General features: G+C 37.6%; 1 protein-coding gene across 3 annotated transcripts in view; it reads left to right on the forward strand.

The window, feature by feature from the left end:
* SYCP2L (synaptonemal complex protein 2 like) overlaps positions 1-27,450 on the forward strand; it is a 147,764-nt gene that overhangs the window by 66,165 nt on the left and 54,149 nt on the right. For all 3 annotated transcript variants that reach the window (XM_026511485.4, XM_057305082.1, XM_057305083.1), the window contains 7 exons: positions 948-1,040; positions 1,137-1,197; positions 6,127-6,272; positions 7,502-7,595; positions 8,251-8,348; positions 9,060-9,117; positions 9,223-9,304. In XM_026511485.4, coding sequence (XP_026367270.3) covers positions 948-1,040; positions 1,137-1,197; positions 6,127-6,272; positions 7,502-7,595; positions 8,251-8,348; positions 9,060-9,117; positions 9,223-9,304 — 632 coding nt within the window. The remainder of the gene's footprint in view (positions 1-947; positions 1,041-1,136; positions 1,198-6,126; positions 6,273-7,501; positions 7,596-8,250; positions 8,349-9,059; positions 9,118-9,222; positions 9,305-27,450) is intronic.

The raw sequence follows: 27,450 nt of genomic DNA on the forward strand, positions 1-27,450 counted from the left end.
AGTATCTGCTTGGCGGTGGATCGTGTGTGTGTGTGTGTGTGTGTGTGTGTGTGTGTGTGTGTGTGTGTTTTGTGTATTTTTTGGACTTCTAAATTTCCATCAGCTTCAATCAGGGCCCTTAAACTGGCTTCCAGTAACATACATTATAGGTTAAAACCTTCATTCAACAGCTATCTAGCTGTAAAAAAGTAGGCACAAATGACAGAAAGATGTCCAAGAAATGCTATTTTCAGAAAAACAAATGGTCTATTTTTTTTTTCATTCTTAAGGTATAAAAACTCTTCATATACTTTCTCGTATGTCTAGAAAACATCTGGGAGGACACACACACATTGTTAATGTCTCTGGAAAGGTAGCTCTGGGAAGCTGAAGACCAGAGCAGGAGAGATTTACTGTCTCTATAAACAATACCGTTTGAAGCTTTGTTTTACTATAAGCACATAGTTATTTTACAATCAATTAAAATGAAGGTAACTTAATTTTCAAGTCTTAGCTCTACTCCAATGGATATAGTAAGATAGATGGCAAATAATCACTCATATTTGATAATACCTCCATCTCTTGAAGTTTCCATCCCTATGCAGTATGGATTGTTTCTGCTTCAACATAGGACTATTTTCTCATTATGCTCTCTGGGGGGGGGGGGGTAGAAAGTTTATGTGGATAGAATCCTCTGACACATTTAAATATTTTTTAAATGTTATGCTAAGGATAGTGGCTGTGTGTGTGTGTGTGTGTGTGTGTGTGTGTGTTTTCTTCCAGAAATAGCTTAGTTACATAAAGTTGAGTCCTTCCTCCTGTTTTGCAGAAGTAAGGCAATAAAGACATCCTCTAATATTAAAGTAGTGTTTTTCCAAGAAAAGCAGAAGTTGTTTTTAGTGGAATAATTTCCCTCTGAACCTTTAACAGGGTATGTGTACAGTTCATTCCAAAATTGTATCTTATAGATGAGAAAACCAGAAGATGAAAAACTAGAGAAATTTTGGATTGACTTTAACCTCGGAAGTCGGAGTGTAACTTTTTATATAGACAATACTAAGGTAACTGTGTTTGATTCCTACTTAAACCTAAGTTTTAGAGATTGTTCATATGCAAGTATGTTATGTGCTCATGAATGTAACTTGTTTTTTTCTAAGAGTGCGCTGTGGGACTCAGTAAGGCTTTTGAAGGACGCGGTGATTAATTTCAACATAAGAGGTAAGGTGATCATTCTAAACTACCCCACATTTAGTTCTGATGCTAGAGCAGACTTTGCTCTTTGAGGTAGGAGGGAGATGGAATAGTGTGGTGGAACACTGCTCAGGACCAGGATGCAGGGGTACAAGGTTGGGGACTCCTTCACTTTGTGACTTTAGGGTTCAATTACTTGCCTGGTTTCTTTTTTCTTTTTTTTTTTGCATTGTAAAAATAGTTATAGTGACTTAAACTTTAAAACAATCACCATATGAGCCAGCAATTTCACTTCTAGATAGCAGACTTGAAGAGAGAGTGGTATACCAATGTTCATTGCAATATTATTCACAATAGCCAAGAGGCAGAAGTGACACAAATGTCCATCCACGGGTGAATAAAGAAAAGTGGTATAGATGTGTGATGGAATACTATTCAGCTTTAAAAGGGGAGGAAAGTCTGACACATGCTACAACACGTCTAAACCTTCGGGATATTATGCTAAGTGAATAGGGTAATCAAATATCATATGATTCCACTTATGAAGTATCTCTCAAGGTGATAGAGACAGGAAGTAGAGTAGTGGTTATCAAGGGCTCTGGGGAAGAGGAAATGGGGAGCTGCTGTTTAATGGGTAGAGTTTTAGATTTGCAAGATAAAGTTCCAGAAATCTGTTATACAACGATATGAATATACTTAATGCTACTGAACTATATATTTAAAAATAGTTAACATGGGAAATGCTTTATGCCGTAACTCAAAAATTGGGAGAAGGAAGTTAGATACTTATAACCAGAATGGGAAAGAATCTCAAGCCGACTCTATGCTGAGCATGGAGCATGACATGGGGCTCAGTATCACCACTGTGAAATCATGACCTGAACTGAAACCAAGAGTCGGGTGATGCTTAACCCACTGAGCCTACCCCCGAGTTGTTTTCCTGCCTTCTCTCCAGAAGCAGTTAGTGCCCTCTGGGCTCTATCCCAGCCATGCCCAGTGACCTTTAAAACTCCAGACTTCAAGCCCTGCTGGTTGACAGGGCTCAGAAAATTCAGCCCTTCTCCTTTCCAAGCCAGTGGCTTTGGGGAAATGTACTCCTTGTGTGCTCCCCTGTGTACTTTCTCTGTCGCCCTTCATTGAGACCATGGCTCCCTCCCCACCACACCAGGATCCATACTTCCTAACTTCTTCAACGTGACCTCTTCTCTTGCTTTGGTTGTGGAATTTGTTCTGCCCATCCTCAAGGTGATTTTTGGGGTATTTAGGATGATTTGATAGTTACCTAGTCATGTTTGTGGGATGAGATAAGCCTAAGGTCGTCCTATTCCACCACCATTTTTTCTCAACAATGTGCATTCATAACATCATTCCTCGGATCCTGGAGGGAAGTACCCAGTGCACCTCCAGAGGCCACAGAAGGTCAAGGCAGAGTGCAGACAGAGCAAGTCTTTGTTTTAAAGTCTGTTTTGTTTGATAGAAATATTGCTACCCCAGCTTTCTTTTCACATCCATTTGCATGACAAATGCTTTCCCATCCCTTCACTTTTAATCTGCATGCATCTTCAGGTCTGAGATGAGTTTCTTGTAGGCAGCATACAGATGTGTATTGCTTTTTTTTTTTTTTTTTAATCCATTCAGTAGCCCTCTTTTGATTGGAGTGTTTAGTCCATTTACATTGAAAGAATTACTGACGGGTATGTATTTCTTGCCATTTCGTTACTTATTTTATGGTTGTTTATGTAGTTCTTCTGTGTTCCCTTCTCTTTTTTCTCTCAGTTTGCTGGCTCTTTGGAGTCATATACTGGATTTCTTTCTCTATTTATTTATTTATATAAATCTGTTAATGGTTTTTGATTTGTGGTTACCATTAGGTTTATAAACTTATACAAATAGTAATCTCTACTAAGATGATAGTCACTTATGTTTAAGTCCATTCTTTACTCCTCTACCCCTCATGTTTTAGGTATATGGTATCATACTTAACATCCTTTTATTTTGTGAATCCCTTGACTTATTTTTATAGATGTGCGAAACAAAAGCAGTAAAATTAAGCATTTTTCTTACTCATACTTATGGTCTTTCCTTTCCGCTCGGCGTCTTTAACATTTCTTGTAGGGCTGGTTTAGTTGTCATGAATTCCTTTCACTTTTGTTTCTGGGAAATTCTTTGTCTCTCATTCTATTCTGAATGATAGTCTTGCTGGATAGTGTTCTCGGTTACAAGATTTTTCTTTTAGCACTTTGAATATATCACGCCACTCCCACTGGCTTGCAAAGTTTCTGCTAAAAAATCAGCTGATAGGGGTTTCCTTTGAATGTAACTTTTCTCTTGCTGCTTATTTTTTAAAGATTTTTATTTGACAGAGCACACACACAAGCAGGGAGAGAGGCAGTCAGAGGGAGAGGGAGAAGCGGGCTCCTGGCTGAGCAGGGAGCCCAATGCTGGGCTCGATCCCAGGACCCTGGGATGACCACCTGAGCCGAAGGTAGACGCTTAACCAACTGAGCCAAACCAGGCACCCCTCTCTTGCTGCTTTTAAAATTCTCTTTATCGCTACTTTTTGCCATTTTAATTATGTATCTTGCTGTGGACCTCCTTGGGTTGATTTTGTTGGTGGTTCTATGCCTCTTGGATCTGGGTATCTGTTTCCTTCCCCAGATCAGGGAAATTTTCAGCTATTATTTCTTCAAATAGATTTTCTGCCTCCTTTTCTCACTCTTCTCCTCCTGGGATTCTTATAATGTGAATGTTACACTTGGTGGTGTTGCTGAGTTCCCTTATGTCTATTTTCATTATTTTTCTCTTTCCTGTTCAGCTTAATTGCTTTCCATTACTCAGTCCTCCAGGTCACTGATATATTCTTCTTTTAGTCTACTCTTTATTCCCTCTAGTATACTTTTAATTTCAGTTATTGAGGTCTTCATCTCTGATTGGTTCTTTTTTTGTCTTTTTGTTGATGGTCTCACTGAGTTTTTCCACTCTTTTCTCAAATCCAGGGAGTATCTTTGTGACCATTACTTTAAATTTTCTATCAGGCATATTATCTATTTCATTTAACTCCTGCTGTAATTTTATTCTTTCATATGAGACCTAGTCCTCTGCTCATTTTGTCTAACTCTGTGTTTCTGTGTGTTGGGAAAGTCAGCTATGTCTCCTGCTCTTGGAAGTAGTGGCCTTATGAAGAAGAGGCCCTGTAGTGCCCTGTCCCCTGGTCACTAGAATCTGACACTTCATGAGTATCCCCCTTATTTGTTGCATGGGTCCTATAGTTGTGGGTAAGCCACATTTGCCTTCAGTCCAGTTGTCTGCTATGGCTCTCTTTGCCTGTTGTGGCAGGGTTTGGTCCCTGTGTTTTTAGTGGGCATATCTGGGGCCACTTTGAGCTTGAGTTGAGTCAGACCCAGGGGTTTGTGAAATGGCATAGTACCAATGTGCAGGGCGTTTTCCCTGTATTGTACCCTGAGAAGCTTTCATTGTTTGGAGGGGGCTGCAGTCAGACTAGATGTCTGCCCCCTCCCCTCACTCCCCCACAGTGGGACTGGCACATGTGGGACACTTTCCCTCTCTCTAAAGCAGGAGTTACTTTGGAGTTCTCATGGCTCTTGAGGCTGCTCGCACACCGCCAGGCTTCTGATCTCTGTTTAGACGTGCTCCCGCCAAGGGCATATTGGAGTGAGCAGATCCTCAGGAAAACGCAGGGGTGGGATGTGTGGTGCCATTGAGTCAGACGCATGTTAAAGATTCTATAGTAGGGGCGCCTGGGTGGCTCAGTCGTTAAGCATCTGCCTTTGGCTCAGGTCATGATCCCAGGGTCCTGGGATCAAGCCCTGCATTGGGCTCTCTGCTCCACTGGGAGCCTGCTTCTTCCTCCTCCACTCCCCCTGCTTGTGTTCCCTCTCTTGCTGGCTGTCTCTCTCTCTGTCAAATAAAATCTTTAAAAAAAAAATTGTATAGTAGCTCATTAAAAAGGTAAAAAGTAGATTGATTTCAACATATTGTATTTCACCCAATATATCCTAAATATTGACATTTTAACATGCAATCACTATAAAAACTGAGATCTTCTGCCTGCCCTGTGTGTGTGTGTGTGTGTGTGTGTGTGTGTGTGTGAAGTCTTCACAAACTGGTGATGTGTTTTATGCTTATAGCACGTGTCAGTTTGCACTGGCCATGTTTCAGGTGTTTAGGGGCCGCAGATCCAGACCCATGTGTCTCACTCTTCTTCTCTTCGTTCTCCTCAGTCTTTCATCCTTAGTTTTGCCTGTTCTTTCAGGCACTTTACTCTTTTCTATCCTGCTGCTTGTGACTCAGCTTGTAGTTACTATGGCTTATTGTTGACCTCCTCATGAATTTTGGTCTAAGCTGCTTTTGGAAACCAGTTACTATTTGTCAGAGAGCTGATGTCATGGTAGGAGGCCCTCAAGGAGACTGTTGTTATCTGAGACACAGGTGTCTCTAGGCACACAGGAGCCTGCTCCTCAAGGGGGTTTATTGAGATGGAGGATTATTCAGTTTTTGTATATGGTGGAATAATCTTTATTTTGAGCTTTTAAAAGTAAGTGATATCAGCGAATGAGAATGAATGTTGTGTTTAGTGTATTGGAGAGTAAAATATGTGCGCCAGGTAAAATCTTTGTATTCAAAAAATGCTCTTTACAAATCAGATGGAATTCTATAGAAGTCCAAACCATCTCCTTTGCTCTGCTGCTAAGGTAAGTTACTGCCTATCTTTGCAAGATCAACTACATAATCATATTGTGTATATTTGCCTGTATAAACACAGGCGCAAATGTGCATCTAACAAACATAACGTCAAAGTAACTTTAATTTCTTTTCATCTTATCGCAAAAAAATCTAAACAGTTGACAAATATCCCAGTGCAGTTATTTACAGTTATAGAATCCTATAATTTTTCAGTATGTTGATACGCATGTGTATACTTCTGTCTTTTGTTAGAAACGGAAAATATGAAGATCCTCATTATTTGCCTGAAGAAGCCTATTAATATTGGCAACGAAGAAGTGTTGAAAATAGAAATCCATTTTGATTTGCAATTCAATATATCACAAGCTTCCATGGAAGCTTTAGGAGAAGACAAACAGGTGGCAGATTTAGTTCTTCTTGATTACTTGAAAATGTTTTAGTATGTTTCCCTGTCTCTAACTTCCTTGTTGGGTTTTGATGTGAACATTTGCTCAAACAGATAGCTTGATCTTCGGAATATCATGTAAGAAGAATTGAAAAATCTGGGTTCTAATTCTGGTTCTTTTTATATATTATTGCCTTATGTAGGACACAAAGCCTCTTTCTGCCTTCAAATGCTTTATTCCATTTATTGCAAACAGTTAAATTTTCTAGTATAACATCACCACCTCACCACATTCTTCCAGAGTTTTGAGGATACTTGCTGTGGGCTTCTTAGCATTTCCTTCTCTCCCTCTGGCCCTTGAGGACCAAGGGAAATCACTAGAAATAGCATCTCTTGGGGAGTTGTTCTGAAGTTCTATCTCCTGGTGTTATGGTGAAATGTTCTGCACCTCTTCTAGACTCCTCTGGCCTCCAGATCTCTGACTACAATGTGTCCTATCTATGTCCAAGAGCACAACCCCTTTCTTTATCACAGATGGCAGGCAGAGAAAAGATATTTGTGACAAAAAGACCTAAGATACTGTGGTAGTGGCCATTAGAAGGTTGAATTAAGAGGTCAGAGCCTTGAGGGAAGAAGCCTAGGGCATATTTCCTTTTGGCATTAAGCTGTTTATGAAGACATGTTATATTCTACAAAGGGCCCTGCAGCAGAGTTTCCAAAGACTCACCCCCTGAAGAGACCATTTCATGGAGGAGTATGAGAAATAGAGTAGAATCAATCACTTAATAAAAAAAAAATCTATATCCTGTTACCTATGAATTGGCCTAATACTTATGCTAGACTGGCTGATGCCTCAAGAGGGAGGGCCTCCAGCTCCTCACCAAGGGGGTTCTTGGCTTTATGGGAGAACAAATAAAAGAGCAAGCCATGTAGAGAAAAGGACAAAGATTTATTAAGTCTTGAGGTAAAGGAACACCTTCACAAAGTAGTAGTCTCTCCTCCCAGATGAGGAAGCAGACCCAGTCCCCTTACCCCTTGCCTCTAACAAAGGGTTTTGTGTGTTTAAAATTACCTAACTGTATAGGGAGGGGCTTTTTACTTTGGGTTTATCATTTACACTTGGCAGTAAGATTCACTTCCTCTAATTCATGTCTGCTGTGTTGTGAGCCTCAATATTTCCTTAACAAAATTAAGAGTTTACTTGTCTTTAAAGGTCATGTGGATTTTTGGCTTGCATTTCAGATGTTGCCCGACCAGACAAGAAGCTCCTCAGAACTTTCTGGTAAATTTGAGAAAGAAGACCCTGACATTCCTAGCGACCGTGAAAGAGAGACAGGTATACTGGGAAATAAAACTTCTTACTCTGAATTCCCTTTAAAAATAACGATAAACCCTTACTTGAAAGAGGTCACTGCAAGCCTGTGGTGCGTGAGAGTAATAAATATACCATTGTACTACAGAGAACTAAGTTGCTAGTCACCTTGAATCCTTTTCCTTACCCAATAATACATTGTCTTGGGGGTCATTTGGAAATGACAAAAGAGAAAAAAATGATAGTCGTGGCTGGAGGCAGAAGATGGGGCATGGAAGGGCCTGGCTACTCACAGAGCTGACCCTGCACACATCTATTAGGAGTTACGTCCCAAAGCTGTTTCTCGAAGTGCCCGTAGATTTTGGACTTGGAAGTTTGACGCAGGGTGTAATTACCAGATCTTACCAATAGATGGCGATGTACCTGCAGTGTGAGGTCCCATGAAGAATGTGTTCACCATGGTGCATGGTTATTGTTACCACTTTTTTTTTTTTAATAATGATTTTTTATTATATTATGTTAGTCACCATACAGTACATCCCCGGTTTTCGATGTAAGGCTCGATGATTCATTAGTTGTGTATAACACCCAGTGCACCATGCAATATGTGCCCTCCTTACTACCCATCACCGGTCTATCCCACTCCCCCACTTTTAATGCTCTTTTTTTCTGTGTATAGACCAGAAAGAAGAATCCACCAAGCTGGCAGAGTTAATGAGTGCCAGAGAGGACCACTGCCTAATAACTCGCCCCTTAAATGACCAGTCTGAGCCTGTTGTGAGTATGGGATCCTGGGTATAAGATTCTGAACGGTGTCTACCAGGCTGCTGACAGGTGGAAGCCACCTCTCCTGGCTTGTAGTCTATTTTTTTCCCTAACCAACTATTTCTCTCTTTTTGGACCATCCTCACCTTTTGGATCATTCTTGCCTTGTGTGTTTATATGTTCTCTTCTTTCACACAACTTGGCTCTCCCATGGAATGTGTGACTTGGCTGGCTTTGCCTCAGTCCCTCTATTGGGATCTGGAGACCAAGATATAGGGGGAAAAGAGTCTAATGATTGGAGTCAGACCTGGTTTTCACTTACTGGATAGAGGGACTTGGGAAAATTAATGTCGCTGAGTCTGAGGCTTCTCCTCTATAAACTGGAGGTAATAGCTGGTTCAAACTGTAGCCCTTTTACATACTATACGTTTTGTTTTTAATCATAACATACTGCTTGGCATATACAGGTATTCAGGCCTCATTTTCTTATATTTGATTACCTGGGTATTATACAGAAGTGTAACGAGAGTGTTTTTGATACTGACAAATCTCCTGAGGGCAGATATACCAATTTTTTGGAAGAGCCAACAGTCATTAATCATTAGTCAAAAAGCCTGGTATCTTCGTATTTAGTAGAAATGCTGTTGTTTGGATATGTAAAGTAACTCCAAAAGAATCTTAAAGGAGAGACTTCAAAGTCACCATACTTTTTTTTTTCTGCAGCAAACAAAAACAGTAGATAGTTCACCTGAAGAACCGAAACCGGATGGCCTACAACAAGGTCAGCTTTTTAAAAAAAAAAATCTATCCGAAGACTTGAGTAGCACGCTTACATGTTTACTTGAGAAGCTTAACCATTTTCATTTTTAATTTTCATGATTGGAAGGCACTTCAAAACATGAATATTCTTCAGTCTCACAAGAACCATCAGTAAAAGTTCAGGATCCTGAATTAAATGACAAATCTAGGTATGCGATTTTCAAAATTAAACCATGTCGATTGCTATTAATGTGACTAGTTAACGTATAAGTCAACCGTCTTTCCATCTTTTCTGCAACTGGCCACACCCCACACAAGGAGAGAGCATTGTGTGCAGTTTTCTGTGGACTGATTTGAGTAGTGCTGGGATGTTCTCCTGGCCTATAGATCGCTACCGTTATACCCCTAGTGATACGCTTGGTGATCGATTTCTCCCCAGCCATGAAACATGTATCACCTGGCATTAATTTGCTACTTTTCCATGTAGGCCAATGAAGAATGGGTCATAGGACAAGTAATTTCTTATAGCTTTATATAGACAATTAGAATAAAATTGTGCATATTTAAAGTATGCCATTTGAGTTTTGACATGTCTACACCAAGTACCATCACTACAATCAATGTAATGAACCTATCCATCTCCAAGATGTTCATGTCCCCTTTGGAATCCTACCCTCTTGCCCTTTCTGTCCTCCTTACCTGTCTCCTTCAATCACTGATCTGCTTCTTGCCATGATAGATGAGTTTGCAATTTAAAAAATCTGATATAAATGGAATCAAAGAGCATGTACTTTTTTTTCTACCATTTCTTTCATTCAACATAATTTTGAGATTTATCCATGTTGTGTGTATCAATAGTTCATTCTTCTATATTGCCAAGTAATAGTTCCTTCATGGATGGACCACAGTTTGTTGACCCATTCACCTGTTGATGGCCATTTGAGGTCCCAGTTTTTTGTTATGAGTAAAGCATTTGGGATCATATATATAAGCCTTTATATGGATGTGTATTTTCTTTTGAGTAAATACATAGGAGTGGAATGACTGGATCATTGGTGGTGTGTGTTTAACTTCTGCAAAACAACAAAAACTCTGCCAAAATGTTTTCTCAAGTGGTTAAACCATTTAACATTCCCACCAACAGTCTTTGAGAGTTCTAGTTGCTCACATTCTTGCTAATACTTGGTAATGTTAGTCTTTTTCATCTTAGCCATCCAGTGGAAGTGTAGTGATATTTCTTTGCGGTTTTGATCTGCATTTCTGTAATGACTAGTGGTGTTGAACAACTTTTGCATGTATTTTCCTTCCATCTTTATCTCTTTTTGGGTAATATATCTTCAAATCTTTCACTATTAAAATAGATTACTTGCTTTAAGTGTTCTTTATATATTCTATATACAAGTCCTTTATTAGATGTGTTTTACATACATTTTCTCCCTGTCTGTGGCTTTTTATTTTTATGTGTCTTTCTTAAATCTTCAATGGATAGTTATTGAAGGCCTGCAGTACATAGCTAATACAGCTTATTGTTAGACACCTAATAACCTTTACTAAATTCATTCAATTCAATATACTTTATTCAGTCTTCACCATATCCTTAAGGAATGTATTACCTCCATTTGCTAAAGGAGGAAATGAGGACAACAGAACTTAACGACGTATCCATGAAAGTGTTGGCTTTACATGTCTTTAAAGAGCAAAAGTTCTTAGTTTTTATTAAGCTCAATTGATTTTTTTTTCCAATTGATTTCTTTTATACTTTATGCTTTTTTTGTATGATGTGCTTAAGAAATCTTAGACAAACTCATGATCAATTTCACTACATTTTTGTTCCCCTATACTTTCTTCTAGGGGTTTTATAGTTTTAGATCTTATTTCAGTTATAAAGCATTTTATGTCAATTTTTAAAATTGTGTGAAGAAAGCGTTTTTTCCCCCTTCTTTCTCTCCCCTCCCTCCCTTCACTTTTCTTTCATATGGCTGTCCAATTATTCCAAATCATTTATTGAAACAATTATTTCCCCCCATTGAGTTTTCCTGGAAACTTTGAAGACATCAGTTGACCATACAGGTGTAGCTCTATTTCTGAACTGTGTACAGGCATCCTTTGGAGATATTGCAAATTCAGTTCCAGATCACTACAGTAAAGGGAATGTTGCAATAAAGCAAGTCAAATGACTTGGCTTCCCAGTGCATATGGAGGTTGAAATTACATTATACTATAGTCGATTATAAGTCTATACTAAGTATGCAATAGCATCATGTCTAGACACTCACTGTATATACTTCAAAAATACTTTTTATTGCTTAAAAATGCTATCTGAGCTTTCAGTGAGCGTCTTTGTGCTGATAGCAGCTCTTGCCTCCATGTTGATGCCTGATGACTGGTCAGAGTGGTGGTTGCTGAAGGTGGGGGTGACTGGCAATTTCTTCAGATAAGGCAACACTGAAGTTTGCCACACTGACACTTCCTTTCATGACCCATTTCTCTGAAGCATGAGATGCTCTGTAATAGCAGTTTACTCACAGTAAAACTTCTCTCAAAGTTGAAGTCCATCCTCTCAAATCCTGCTGCTTTATTAACTAAGTTTATGTAATACTCTAAATCCTTTGTTGACCTCTCAAGAATCTTCATAACATCTTCATGAATAAATTCCATCTCAAGAAACCACTTTCTTTCTTCATCCATAAGCAGCACCTCATCTGTTCAAGGTTTATCACGAGATTCCAGCAGTTCCGTCCCATCTTCAAGCTCTACTTCTAATTCTCTTGCTCTATCTACCACATTGGCAATTAGTTCGCCACTAGAATCTTCAACCCTTCAACGTCATCCATGAGCATTGGAATCAACTTCTTCCACACTCATGTTAATGTTGATATTTTAACCTCTTCCCATGAATCATGAATGTTCTTACTGACATCTAGAATGGCGAATCCTTTCTAGAAGGTTTTCAATGGACTTTTCCCAGATAGGTCAGAGGAATCAATATCCATGGCAGCCTTAACCTTATCAAATACATTCTTAAATAAGACTTAAGTTGAAATGACCCCTTGATCCATGGGCTGAAGAATGGATGTCGTTAGCAGGCCTGAAACAACATTCCTCTTGTTGCTCATCTCCACCAGAGCTCTTGAGTGACTAGGTACACAGTCAGCGGGCAGTAAGATTTTGAAAGGAGTCTTTTCTTCTGAGTGGCAGGTCTCAACAGTGGGCTTAAAATATTCAGTAAAGCACATTGTGAACAGATGTGCTGTCATCCAGGCTTCGTTTCATTCACAGAGCACGAGCAGAGTAGATCTAGCATCATTCTTAAGGGCTCTGGGATTTTGGAATGGCAAATGAGTGTTGTCTTTAAGTTCAAGTCAGCAGCTGTATTCCTCCGTAACAAGAGACTCAGCCTGTCTTTTGAACCCAGGCATCGAGGTTTCCTCTTTAGCTATGAAAGTCCTAGATGGCATCTTCTATTTGAAGGCTGTGTGTCTACATTGAAAATCTGTTTAGTGTAGCCACCTCCAATAACTATTTTAGCTAGATCTTCTAGATAACTTGCTGCAGCTTCTGCATCAGCACTTGCTACTTTACCTTACACTTTTATATTAGGGAGATGGTTTTTTCCCTTAAATCTCATGAACCAACTTCTGGTCTGTTCCAACTTTTCTCCTGCAGCTTTCTCAGCTCTCTAAGCCATCATGGCTTAAAGGAGTGTTGTGGCTGATTTGGTCTTCTGTCCAAACCACTACTGTATCTCATCTTGAAATGAGGTAGTGTTGGTCTTCAACTCTTTAAGTTGTCTTGACTATACTTAGTCCTTTGCATCTCCATATACATTTTAGAATCAACTTTACAAAAAGTCTTCCAGGTTTTGACTGGGATTGTATTAACCTTATTGGTCATTTGGAGAAGAATTGACATCATAGTAGTGTTTTCACGGTCTCAAACATGGTGCATCTCTTCATTTCTGGAGGACTTCTTCAATTTCTCTCAGTAATGTTTTATAGTTTTAAATATATAACTCAGATAAACTTAAAAACATACAGAAGTATTTCATATTCCTTGCGCTCATATTCTTTAAAAATTTCTATTACTGGTTTCTTATCCTATAGAAATGCAGTTGATTTGTGTCCATTGATCATATATCCTACAACCTTGCTAAACCAACTTACTACTTTTCATAGTCCATCTGATAGAATTTTATCATTATATATGTTTTAAGTACTTAATTTCCAATAAAGTGTAGGCAATAAACAGCCTTTTCTTCTGTAGTACATCCCCAGAAACAGTTGTGGGCATGATACTTGTTTACTGCATAAGTGAACATATTACTTTGACTTTCTCATTGTTCAACATTCCTGAGGAGCCACATTCGATTTTTTCCCTCAGTTTTGCGATATAATTGCCATACAAATCTGTAGAAGTTTTAGGTATACAGCATAATGACTTGACGTATATATATTGCAAAATGATTACCATAGTAAGTTTAGTTAACATGAAGCTCCTCATAAAATTACAATTTTTTCCCTTGCAATGAGAACTTTTAGGATCTACTCTTGGCAACATATACCATATGTATATTACATCCCCAGTATTTATTTATCTTCTAACTGGAAGTTTGAAACTTTTGACCACTTTCATCCACTTTTGACCACCCCTACCCTCCCAACTTCCACTTCTGGTAACCACAAAACTGATTTTTTTTTTTCTATGAGTTTGGTGCTTTTTTTTTTTTTTTATTCAAGTATAATTAATATACAGTGTCATATTAGGCTCGGGAATATAATATAATCATTCAACAATTCTATTCATTTCTTAGTGCTCATCAAGACAAGTGTTCTCTTAACCCCCTTTATCTGTTTCACCCATCGCCTCATCTACCGCTCTTCTGCCAACCACCAGTTCTTTCTATTTCAGCATCTGGTTTTTATTTTTTATTTTTGTCTCCTTTGTTTCTTAAATTCAACATATGAATGAAATCATATGGTATTTGTGTTTCTCTAATTTCACTTAGCATTGTACCTGCTAGGTCCATCCATGTAGTTGCAAATGGCGTTTTTTTTTTTTTTTTATGGTACATAAAATGTACATATACACCACAATTTTCCTTATCCATCTATCAATGAGCACTTGTTGCAGTTTTAAGTTGGGCTTTTAATTCCATATGTAAGTAAAAACAAATAGTATTTGTCTTTCTCTGACTTCACTTAATATCCTCAAAGTCCATCTATATCATTGCACGTTGCAGGATTTGCATTGTTAGGATGAAATAGTATACCACATCTTTATCCATTCATCTATCAATAGACAAGTTGTTTCCATATCTTGGCTATTGTAAATAACATGATAATAAACACGAGGATGCAGATATCTCTTCAACAGTGATTTAGTTCCCTTTGGATATGTACCCAGAAGTAGAATTGCTGATTCATAGGGTAGTTCTATCTAAAAATTTTTGAGGAACCTCTGTACTAGCTATTTTACCTTCCATACTGGCTATACAATTTACGTTTCCACTAATACTGCACCAGGGTTTTCTTTCTTTCCACATCCTCACCAACACTTGTACTCTCCTGTCTTTTTGATAGGAATTCTAACAGGTATGAAGTAATACTTCGTTGTGGTTTTGATTTTTATCTCCCTGATTAGTGATGCTTTGCATGTATATATTAGCCATGGGATTATCTTCTTTGGAAAAAAACCTTCTCTTCAGATCCCCCACATATATTTAAATCAGGTTGCTTGGTTTTTTGCTATGGAGTTGTAGGAGTTCTTTTTATATTTGGGTATTAACCCTTACCAGGGTATGATGTGCAAATACTTCCGCCCTTTCTGTAATTTGCATTTTTATTCTGTTAATTGTTTCTTTCGCTGTGCTGAAGCTTTTTAGTGTGATGTAGTCCCAGTTTTTTAGTTTTTGCTTTTGCTTTTGATGTTACATACAAAAAATTGTTGCCAGGACCAATGTCAAGAAGCTTTTTCCCTGTGCTTCCCCCCCCCAGATTTGTGGTCTCAAGTCTTATGTTTAAATCTTTAATACATTTGAATTAATTGTGAGTATTGTACAAGAGGAGTCCCATTTAAGTCTTCTGCATGTGGTTATCCAATTTCCCTGCATCATTTATTGAGAAGACTATTTCCCCATCGAGTGTTCCTGGCTCCCTTGTTAAATATTAGTTGACCAAATATGTCAGAATTACCTCTGGCAATATTCTTAAAGCTATTTTGTATGACATTAATATGGCCACTACTGCTTTCTTTTTCTGGTTTAAGTATGGCATATCTTTTCCCATTATTTTACTTTTAGCCTTTTTGGGTCTGTATATTTAAGGTGGGTTTATTATAGGCAGCATTGGTTTTGCTTTGCTATTTACCTCAATATGATAGTCCGTGTTATTTATTGGGATATTTAGACCATTTACATTTTATATGATATGGTTGCATTTATATCTATCATATTATTGTGCTATTTGTTTTTGATTTGTTGTGTCGTTTGCTTTGTTTTGTTCCACTTTTTTTTTCTGTTGTGTTTTGGATAAATGGAATATATTTTATGGCTCCATTTTCTCCTTTGTCAATTTTTTTGGTATAACTTTTCTTTAGTGGTTACTTTATATATGTGTATATATATAGATATATACACACATACATACATGTATGTGTGTTGTGTGTGTGTATATATGTACATATACACATATATATACATATATATATATACACACACCTATATATATATAGTGTGTATATATATATATATAGTATTTAACTTACCACCCATAACCTTTGGATAACATTATATTGCTTTACACATAAGCCCTTAAACACAACTCTAGGTTTTTGCTACTTTTATCATACAAATTACTTTTATATGTTATAAACCTCTAATTATTGCTGTTTAAAATAATTCTAATTTTAAAACACTTTAAAAATAAGAAAACTTTATGTTTTACCACATACTTACCATTTCTACTGCTCTTCATTCCTTTGTATAGATAGAAGTTTTCATCTGGTATCATTTTCCTTTGCTTGAAAGTCTTTAATATTCTTGTTCAGGTCTCTTAGTGATTAGTTCTTACAACTATTACGTGTTTGATACTGGGTATAAAATTTCTAGGCTAACAGTTTTTTATTTCAGTAATTTAAAGATCTTGCTTCATTGTCTTCTCACTTCATTGTTTCTGGTGAGAAGTCTGTTGTATTTCTTATTCCCTTATATGTAAGGTGACTTTTTTTCCCTGAGAGTGCTTTTCAGACTTTCTCTTTGTTAATAATTTTAAGCAATTTAATTGTGACATGATTTGGTATAGGGTTTTTTTTTTTTTAATGTTGAGCTTAGGGGTTGTTAAGCTTCTTGGTATGTTGGTTTATAGACTTTTATTAAATATAGAAAATTTCAGGGGTGCCTGGGTGACTCAGTAGGTTAAGTGTCTGCCTTCAGCTCAGGTCATGATGCTGGCCAGGGTCCTGGGATGAAGCCCCTACATTGGGCTACCTATACAGCAGAGAACCTGTTTCTCCCTCTCCCTCTGCCTCTCCCCCTGCTGTGTGTGTGCACTCTCTGACACATAAATAAATGAAATATTTTTTAAAAAGAAAAAAATTTTCAGTCATTATTTCTTTAAAGATTTAGCCTTTCTTTTTTCCTTCAAGTTCTCCAATTATACATATATTAGGCTATATCACACAGCTTACTGATGAATTGACTTTTTTCCTGTTTCATTTGTTTTTATTGCCATATCTTCAAGTTTACTAATCTTTGTAGTATCCAACTGCTCTTAATACCATTCAGTGTACTTGTCATCTCAGAAATTGTTTTTCATCTCTAGAAGTTCTTTTTGAGGTTTTTAACATCTACTTAACAACTTCAAGCTATTCTCAACTTTCTTCACTTTATAACAGTTATAATACCATGTTCCATAATATACTTGTCTGCTAGTATATCTCTTGTGACATTTTTAAGTTGATTTCAGTCAATTGATTTTCCTTCTCATGATGTTTTTTTGTTTTTTTCCTGCTCTTTTGCATGCCTAGTAATTTTTGATGATAGAATTCGTGAGTTTCTACCTGGTCAGTAATTGGATATCTGTGTATTTCAGTAAATTCCTTGTACTTTATTCTGGGATGTGGCTTAGTTATTTTAAAGCCAAATGATCCTTTTTGAGGTTTGCTTTTAAGCCTTCTTAGGTGAGAGTAAATTATCCTTTAATTTAGGAATAATTTTTCCCTACCACTGATTTCAGTATGCTTGTGAATACTATACCTAATGCTCCATCAGTTAAAAAGGTTTCTCTGTGACTAATAAAAACCCAAACTATTCCCAGTCTTTTGAGTTCTGAGGATTATCTCTGTCTTTCCTTGAAATAGTTCTTTCCCCAGCCGCAGGTAGCCTTATAGGCATGATTGGTACTTCTATTATTAGGGTTCTCCAGGAAAATGGAATCAATACAATAAATATATAGGAAGGAGATTTACTGTGAGGAATTGGCTCACATGATTATGAAAGTTGAGAAATCCCCACATCTGCCATCTGGAGACGCAGGAAAGTCAGTGATGTAATTGCAATTACAAGAGTCCAAAGGAGGTCTGAGAACCATGTAAATGGTTGCTCACTAAACTTATTTTACTAATGGGTCATGACTTGTAGTTTAGAAAAATTGTAGCTTAAAATCCCTAATATAGGCAGTAAATTGAAGGGGTTTGCAGATAGAGCAAAAGGCAAGAAAGCTGATTAATGACTGTAGACGTTATCCAGGCAAGAGATAATGGTAATTCTATTCAAGAGTTTCTGGAGGAAGAATGGATTCACTGGCAGACAGAGTGGATATGGTGGTGTGAGGGAGGAGGTGGAGACTGTGTAAACCCCTAAGATACTTACCTTGGCTAACTGAATCATTGGGGAACGTGGGAAGGTTCAGTTTCAGGAAGATTTGTAAGTGTTGAATGTAGGTGCTAGGCTGTGTTAGCCATGTTTGGGGGCTTACAGGAAAGATCTGGATTAGAGATAGAAACTCAAATGACACAGTATCTAGATGTTTTAGGCATCATCATTGCACTTGATTTGATAATTATTCCTTTTAAAGTATGGTGCTCATTACCGAACCCTATATTCTAAGCATGTTCTGGTTAAAGCAATTGTCTATTAATTTTTTGGCTTTGTTTCCTGCCATTCTAGCCAACTAAAATTGTACTGTATAAGATATATATATTAACATCTCTGCTTTTTCCTCAACTTGCCTTTTTGAATTCTGATTCTGTCATTTTTCCTATCAGCTTTCTCTTTCAGGCTCTTATTTGATAGTATGACAGCTTGGCCTTTTAGAATTTTATTCAAAATACGAATAGGTCTTTGACCTTATTTCATTCAAACTTAACTGCTTTACCACTTGACTTTAAAAATAATCTTGTAAAGCATAGGGTGTAGTTCTTTTTGTATTGTTTTTATCTGGTTTTTTACCAGGGTAATGCTTGCCTTGTAGAGTGAATTTAGAATCTTTCATTCCTCTTTTATTTTTGGGAATAGTTTGAGAAAAATCAGTATTATCTGAACTTTAAATGTTGGTAGAATTCACCTGTGAAGCCATCTGGTCCCAGATTTTTGTTTGTTGGGAGTGGGATTTTTTTTTTATTACTGATTTAATTTCTTTGCTAGTAATTAGTCTGTTCAAATTTTCAATTTCTTCCTGATTCAGTTTTAGGTTATATGTTTCTAGGAAACTGTCCATTGTCCGATTTGTTGGCATATGATTTTTCATAATATTCTCTTATAGTTCTTTGTATTTTTTTAAAACAGGCTTTTATTTTAGAAGATTTATGTTCAAATTCTGGCTATATGACTAACTTGTTGAGTAATCTTGTTTATTTCATTTGATTATTTTAATTTAAAGATTTTTATTAGCATGAGAGAGCACGCATGCACGCGCTCATGAGCAAGCATGAATGGGGAGAGGGGCAGAGGGAGAAGCAGACTCCCTGCTGAGCAGGGAGCCCACCAAGGGGATGGATCCCAGGACCCTGAGATCATGACCTGAGCTAAAGGCAGACACTTAACTGAGCCATCCCGGTGTCCCAAGCCTTTGTATTTCTGTGGTGTTATTTCTTAATTTCTGATTTTTTGAATTCTGCTTTGATGAGTCTGGGCTAAAGGTTTATCAATTTTGTTGATCTTCTCAAAGAATCAGCTCCTGGTTTCATTAACCTGTTCTATTGGAAGATTTTTTTTCTGTCTCTATCTCATTTATTTCTGCTTTAATCTTTATTATATCCTTCCTTCTATTGGCTTGGGCTTTGTTTTCCTTTTATTAGCTCCTTTAGGTACAAGGTTAGATTGTTTGAGATTTTTCTTGCTTTTTGAGGTAGGCCTATCTTGCTATAAAATCTTCACCCTTGGACAGCTTTTTCTGCATCCCAAAGATTTTGGACTGTTGTGTTTTCATGTTCATTTGTCTCCACGTAATTTTTTGATTTCCTTTGATTTCTCAGTTGATGCATTCATTATTTAGTGGCTTATTTAGCCTTCATGTATTAGTATTCTTTCCAGATTTTTGCTTAACATGTGATCTATTATGGAGAATGTTCTATGTGCACTTGAAAAGGTGTAGTCCACTGTTTTAGGATAGAATGTTCTGAATATATCTGTTAGATTGATCTGCTCCAATGTGTCATTCAAAGCTATTTCCATGTTGGCTTTCTGTCTGGACGATCTATCCATTGACGTTAGTGGTGTGGGAAAGTCCCCTACTATTAATCACAACTTCTGTCTTCATTATGTTTGATATTAGCTGCTTTATGTGTTTGGATGCTCCTGTGTTGGGTGCATAAATATTTACAATTATTATAGCTTCCTGTTGGATTGTCTCCTTTATCATCAAGTAGTGTCCTTTTTTTTTTTTTTCTTGTTATAGCCTGTTTTATAGTCTATGTTGTCTGAAATGAGTATTGCTACCTCAGCTTTGTTTTCACTTCCATTTGCATAATGTTTTTCCATCCTTTCACTTTTTTGCATGTGTCTTTAGGTCTGAAGTGAGTCTCTTATAGGCAACGTATGAATGGATCTTGTTTTATCCATTCAGTTACCCTATGTCTTTTTATTGGAGCACTTATTCCATTTATATTCAAAGTAATTATTGATAATTGTTGATAAAATGTACTCATTGCCATTTTGTTACTTATTTTGTGGATGTTTTGTAGTTCTTTGTTCTTTCGCTTCCTTTGTGGTTTGATGGCTTTCTTTAGTGATAAGCTTGGATTCCTTTCTCTTTATTTTTGGTATATCATAGGTTTTTGATTTGTAGTTACCATTAGGTTTGTATATAACATCCTATGCAAATAGTCTATATTAAGTTAATAGCCACTTAAGTTTTAACCCATTTTAAAAGTACTAAATTTTTACCCCCTCCCCCTGGATTTTTTTTTTTTTTTAAGATTTATTTGAAAGGGGGTGAGGGGCAGAGGGTGAGAATCTTCAAGCAGACTCCCCACTGAGCGTGCAGCCCATCATGGGGCTTGATCTCACTACCCATGAAATCATGACCTGAACCAAAGCCAAGAGTTGAATGCTGAACCAACTGAGCCACCCAGGTGCCCCTACACCCTCCCCCTGTTTTATGTATATGATGTCATACTTGACGTGTTTTTGTTTTGTGATTCCTGGATCAATTTTTTTTAAAGTATAATTGATATTACTGCTTTTGTGCTTAACCTCTGTGCTGGTTTTATAAGTGATTAACCTACTACTTTTATTATTTTGCATTTACCTGTGAAAACTTTTCCTTTCCTAATTTACTTACCCCTGATTATGGCCTTTTCTTTCCACTCAAAAAAATTCCCTTTAATGGTTCTTGTAAGTCTTGTTTAGTGGTGATGAGCTCCTTAACTTTTGTTTGGGAAACTCTTTATCTCTCCTATTCTGAATGATAGTCTTGCTGAATAGAGTATTCTTGAATGTAAGTTTTCTCCTTTCAGCACTTCGAACATACCATGCCACCCTCCTCTGGCCTGAAAAGTGTCTGCTGAAAAATCAGCTGATAGCTTTATGGTAGTTCTCTTTTATGTAACTGTTTTCTGTTGTCTTGCTGCTTTAAAAATTCTATCACCGCTTTTTGTCATTTTAATTATTATGGCTTGGTGTGGGCCTTCCCGGGTTGATTTTGCTGGTGTTTCTCTATGCCTCTTGGATCTAGATTTGTTTCCTTCCCCAAAGTAGGGAAGTTTTCAGCTATGATTTGTTCAGATAAATTTTCTGCCCCCCCTGTATCTCTTCTCCTCCTGAGATCCCTATAACACAACTGTTATTTAGCTTAATGATGTCTGAGTTCCCTTCACCTATTCTCATTTTTTATTTTTCTTTGTTGTTCAGCTTGATTGTTTTCCATTACTCTGTCTTCCAGCTCACTGATCTGTTCTCTCTAGTCAACTATTCCATCTAGTGTATTTTAATTTCAGTTGAGTTCTTCATCTCTGATTGGTTCCTTTTATATTTTTTCTTTCTTGGAGGTTTCACCGAGGTCCTCCACTCTTTTCTCAAGTCCAATAAGTATCTTTATGACCATTACTTTGAATTCTTTATCAAGCATATTGGCTATCTCTGTTTCATTTAGTTCTTTTGCTGTGATTTTTGTCCTGTTCTTTCATTTGTGACCTATTCCTCTGTCTCCTCATTTTGTCTACCTTTCTGTGTCTGTTTCTGTGTTAGGAGAGTCAGCTGTGTCTCCTGCTCTTGAAAGTAGTGGCCTTATGAAGAAGTCTTATAGTGCAATGTCTCCTGTTCACTAGAATCAGACACCTTAGGGATGTCTATGTGTGTCATGTGTGCCCTACCAATGTTGCTGAGCCATGTTTACCTTCAGTCAGCTACAATGGTTCACTTTGCCTATTGTGTGTAGTGTTTGGTCCCTGTGCTGCTAAGGGCCGGTGTTGGGCTTGTAGTTGGGTCAGACCAGATACCTGCCCTCAGACCATCTGCTGGGCCTGCAGTTGCACTGAATTGCAGAGCACTCTCCCTATGTTGTCCCCTGAGAGGCTTTTGTTGGTGGGCAGGGTCTGCAGTCAGACCAGATGTCTGCCCCAGTACATCTGTTAGGGTTGCAGTGACCACAAAACTATAGGGCTCTATCTTTGTGTTGCCCCTGTGAGGTTTTTATTGGTGGGCAGTGCCAGCAGTCAGATCAGATGTCTGCCCCCAGCCCACCACTGGGACTGCAGCAAAAGTGGTGTGTATTGTTATCTTCCTGTTTTCCGCAGAGCAAGAGTCACTTTGGAGTGGTGTTGGTCACTGTTGGGGCTGCTTGCAGAATGAGATATATCAGCATTGCTTTTGAGGAACTCCTGCCAAGGGTGGGGGTATAGGTTTGATGGGGTGAATGGATCCACAGGAGAATGTAGGGGTGGGGTCCATGATGTTAACAAGTTAGATGCCTGCAGGTGTCCAGGTATCTAGGCTGGGGAGGAGGGAGAGGAATGGTGCCAACCAGCTCTTTTGTTCTTGGAGAAATCTCCTAAAGATCCCTGCTCTTCCAGTGCACATTCTGAAATTAGTAAACAAATTTTCCTGTATACCTTACGTGCCATTCAAATTGCTGCTTCTATGCTGTATCTTGGAGGGGTTGTAGGTTATACTGGGGTTTTTAATGGTGGGGACTCAGTTTCCTATCACACCCCGTCCCCAGCCTTCCCAAAGCCAAGCCCACTGATTTTGAGTACCCAGAATTAAATGCCACTAATTGTAAAAACTCGCAGAGGTAAGCCCGACTAGTTTTCACAGCCAAATGTTATGGGGACTCCTCTTCCCTGTGCAAGTCCCCCGTGCCTGGGGTGGAGTCTACTTCTCTCCCTCTCCATCCTTGTGGTACCCTTGATGGGAGTTTGGTTCCAGATAGTCCCACTATGCCCTTCTCACTGTTTTTGATGTGGCCTCCTCTCTATGATTAACCACACACGGTCTGTTCTGTCAGTCTTTGGGTCACTTTTGGGTTAGTTGCACTGATGTGGCTGTTATCTAGGTGCTTTTGTGGAATGAAGTGAGCTTAGGATCCTCCTATTCCACCATCTTCCCCTGCATTTGGTCTCCATGAACTTACTAGTTTCATTAAAATCCATTGGTCTGTCTTTCAAGTTGAATCAATCTTTTATAAATGCATGGTTTTGTGACCTCATTCATTAGTTGGTTATAAAATCTTAAGTTATGCAGCTTTTAAAAATGTTGATGCATTTTATTACCCAACATAAAAAAATCACATTAATACCCCCATTAATTTCGTCAGAAATGCCTTAAGTATTGGGCAGTGTTGTGTTGGCAGATCTGAATTTTTCAAATTCAGATTTTCACTGAAAAGCTTGAATTTTATCCTTGGCAAAATATATTGTCAGTTCTGTTAGGCTCACTTCATTTGTTTTTGAGAAAATCTCTGCCATCAACTGTCAGTTATTCTTTCACCTAAAGTTAGTGTTTCATGGGGGAAAAAAGTACTAGTCCGTCTCATGACTCAAATGATCACAGAAGTCCTTTTCCTTGAAACAACCTTTGTACTTACACATGTAACAGAAGTGTTCTATGTGTCTTTCCCATTTAATCCCGCAGAATATAGAGACACTTGCTCAAGGTTTGAGATTTAATAAAGGTGGTAATTTTTACTGCTTTTCCAAGGTATTCTTAAGTGAAACTGGATTGTGTGTTTTTTTTCCTTGCAGGTGTGAGATGGTAAAACAGCCAATGACTGCTAGTACAGGTCGATGCCACTAGCATGATCCATGTTAAGGCATCATGAGTTTTATCCATATTGGTTTTGCACCAACAGAGTAAATGCCAACACAGTGAAAAGTGCAAATAAAGTCTTCTGAAGTTGTTTCTGACTTTATGAACTTCTGAATGGATGTTGAGGGTCCCCAGAAACCTATACTAGATATTAAGCTTAACTTATACAAGATTTTCTTCTTGTAGAGGGGAAAATCAGGTAATAAAAAATGCCTGCGTGCTAAAATCAAAATAGAGCAGGGTTTTGTGACAGAGGGGCTTTCTTACCTTGGGTGGTCATTAAAGACTCCTCTGAGAAGGTAACATTTAAGGTGAAACCTAAGAGCAAATAGAACAGGACAGCTGGCCCAGGCTCTGAAGCAGAAATGGCTAAGGAACAGAAAAAGGACCACATTGTTAAGCATAGTGAGTGAAAGGGACTTGGTGTGAGGGAAGGTCAGCGAGATAGTCAATGTCCACACTGGATTGGCCTTAGAAACTAAGATAAAGAGCTGGCTTTTATTCTAAGTTTGAAGACTTGGAGGGGATTGAGCCAAGGTGAAAGGTGACAGCCACCTTGTACTGCCCCCAGGAGATGCGTCTTCCCCTCTTCCACTTCCTTTCTTCGCAGATGACTATATCTAGTTTTGAAATTGTAACTGCTGACTGTAAAGTTGTGAATGTAAGTGGAAAAATCCCAAAAGATTGCATATGGCATGATACTCTTTTTATAAAATAAAAAATAACTTCTAAAATACTATAGTCGTGAGAACTATATAAAAAGGAAACCAAGGGGATAATAAATTCAGAATAGTGATGACCTCAGATAAGGGAGTCAGGAGGACCAGTTCAGGGAAGGCCACACAGAGATGTAGGTCCTTGTCAGAGCTCAAGTTCTGATGTTGTGTGGTGGTTTCTTGGTGTTTATTACCTTATTAAGAACAAATGAATGAATGAAAGTAGGCTGGCCATGAATGGGCCAATAGTAAGAGTCTACCAGGATCGTGACAGGATCATGACTGACCCAAATTTATGCACTTGGGGTTTAATATAAAAAGGAAATAAGAGTGTGGAAGAAACAAATCTAACATCTTTTTAATTTCTTCACAAACCAAAATACAACCTCCTAGCCCATTCTGACCATATATGTGCAAATATCAACTATAGCATCTGGTTAAGAATTTTGGGTCCCCAGGTAAAAGTACTTGGGTTCAAATCTTTGCTTTATGTGCAACGTTGGACACAGTACTAATCCCTCCAGGCCTCCACATCTTCATCTGTAATGTGTGATAATAGCAGAATCCCTCTCCTAGGGTTGTTGAAAAAACATAATAGGATCACACCCATAAAGTGCTTGTTACAAGTTTTCTGTTGCATTTGCAGGGCAGGTGAAAATTCTCTTTCCTGTAAATGCTCCCTGATTCTTTCAATTTGTTATTTTTATTAAAGTATAAATGACATATCACATTGATCTGCAAATATTGAATCACCCTCGCATCCCAGGAATAAATTCTACTTGATTGTGGTGTATGATTTTTTTTAAAAGTATTGTTGGACTTGGTTTGCTAATACTTTGTTGAGCATTTTTGCATCTATATTCATGAGAGATATTGGCCTGTAGTTCTTTTTTTCTGGTGTCTTTATCGGGTTTTGGTATAAGGGGTGATACTGGCATCATAGAATAAATACAGAAAATTTTCTTCCATTTTTTTTGGAATTGTATGAGAAGAATAGGAATTAACTCCTCTTTAAATGTTTGGTAGACTTTACCTGTGAAGCTGTCTGGTTCTGGACTTTTTTGGGGTTTGGGGGGAGAGTTTTTGACTACTGATTCAATTTCCTTGCTGGTGATCGTTCTGTTCAAATTTTCTATTTCTTCCTGCTTTAGTTTTGGTAGATTATGTTAGGAATTTGTTTCTTCTAGGTTGTCCAACTTGTTGGCATATAGTTTTTCATAATATTCCCTTACACAATTATATTTCTGGGGTGTTGTGGTTTCTCATCTTTCATTAGTAATTTTATTTGGGTGCTCTCACTCTTTTCTCTCTATTGAGTCTTGCTAGGGGTGATTGATCTTTTCAAGGAACCAGCTTCTGGTTTCATAGATCTGTTGTTTTGTTTTGTTTTTGATTCTATATCATTTATTTCTTGCCCAATCTTTATTATTTCCTTCATTTTGCTGGATTTGGGTTTTGTTCTTTTTCCAGCTCCTTTAAGTATAAATAGTAAGATTGGGTCATTTGAGATTTTTCTTGCTTCTTGAGGTAGGACTGTATTGCCAAAAACATTCCTCGTAGAACCACTTTTGCTGCATCCCACAGATTTTGGAGAGCTGTTTCCATTTTCACTTGTTTTTATGTAATTTTTAAATTACTTCTTTGATTTCTTGCTTGACCATTCATTTAATAGCATGTTATTTAACCTCCATGTATTTGTATTCTTTCCAGACTTTTACTTGTCATTGATTTCTAGTTTCATAGCACTGTAGTCAGAAAAGAGCATGGTAGAACTTCTATTTTTTTTTTTAATTTGTTGAAACTTGTTTTGTGGCCTAATACATGATCTCTTCTGGAAAATGTTCCATGAGCACTTAAAGGATATAAATTCTGCTGTTTTAGGATGGAATATTCTGAATATGTCTGTTTAAATCCATCTGGTCCAGTGTGTCATTCAAAGCCACTGTTACCATGTTGATTTTCTATTTGGACAATCTGTCCATTGATATAAGTGGGGTGTTAAAGTCCCCTACTATTGTATTGCTATCAGTTATTTTATGTTATTAATTATTTTATGTATTTGGGTGCTCCCATGTTGGGTGCATAAGTATGTACAATTGTTATATCCTCTTGTTGGATTGTCCTTTTATTATATAGTGTCCTTCTTTGTCTCAACTTACAGCCTTTGTTTAAAAGTCTATTTTGTTTAAGTATTGTTACCCTGGCTTTCTTTTGGTATCCATTTGCATGATAAATGTTTCTCTGTTCCCTCACTTACAATCTGCAGTGTCTTTAGGTCTGAAATGAGTCTCTTGTAGGCAGCACATAGATGTATCTTTTTTTTTTTAAGGTTTTTTTTTGTTTGCTTTTTTAAGATTTTATTTGACAGAGAGAGAGTACAAGCAGGGAGAGCAGCAGGGAGAGGGAGAAGCAGGCACCGCTGAACAGAGAGCCTAGTGTGGGGCTCAATCCTTGGACCCTGGAATCATGACCTGAGCCAGAGGCAGACACTTAACTGACTGAGCCACCCAGGTGCTCCTGAGTCGTCGTCGTCTTTCTTCTTCTTTCTTCTTCTTTCTTCTTCTTTCTTCTTCTTTCTTCTTCTTTCTTCTTCTTTCTTCTTTCTTTCTTCTTTCTTTCTTCTTTCTTTCTTCTTTCTTTCTTCTTTCTTTCTTCTCTTTCTTCTTTCTTTCTTCTACTTCTTCTTCTTCTACTTCTTCTTCTTCTACTTCTTCTTCTTCTACTTCTATTATTATTATTATTATTTTTATTATTATTGTTATTTAATCTATGGTCATTTTTAAGAGGAGCATTTAGTCCATTTACATTCAAAGTAATTGTTGATAAATATGTATCTATTGCCATTTTGTTACTTGTTTTGTTGTTTCTATAGATTTTATCTCTTGCTCAATTTCATGGT

This window comes from Ursus arctos, unplaced genomic scaffold, assembly GCF_023065955.2.
Source record: "Ursus arctos isolate Adak ecotype North America unplaced genomic scaffold, UrsArc2.0 scaffold_31, whole genome shotgun sequence".
In the NCBI taxonomy this organism is placed as follows: Eukaryota; Metazoa; Chordata; class Mammalia; order Carnivora; family Ursidae; genus Ursus; species Ursus arctos.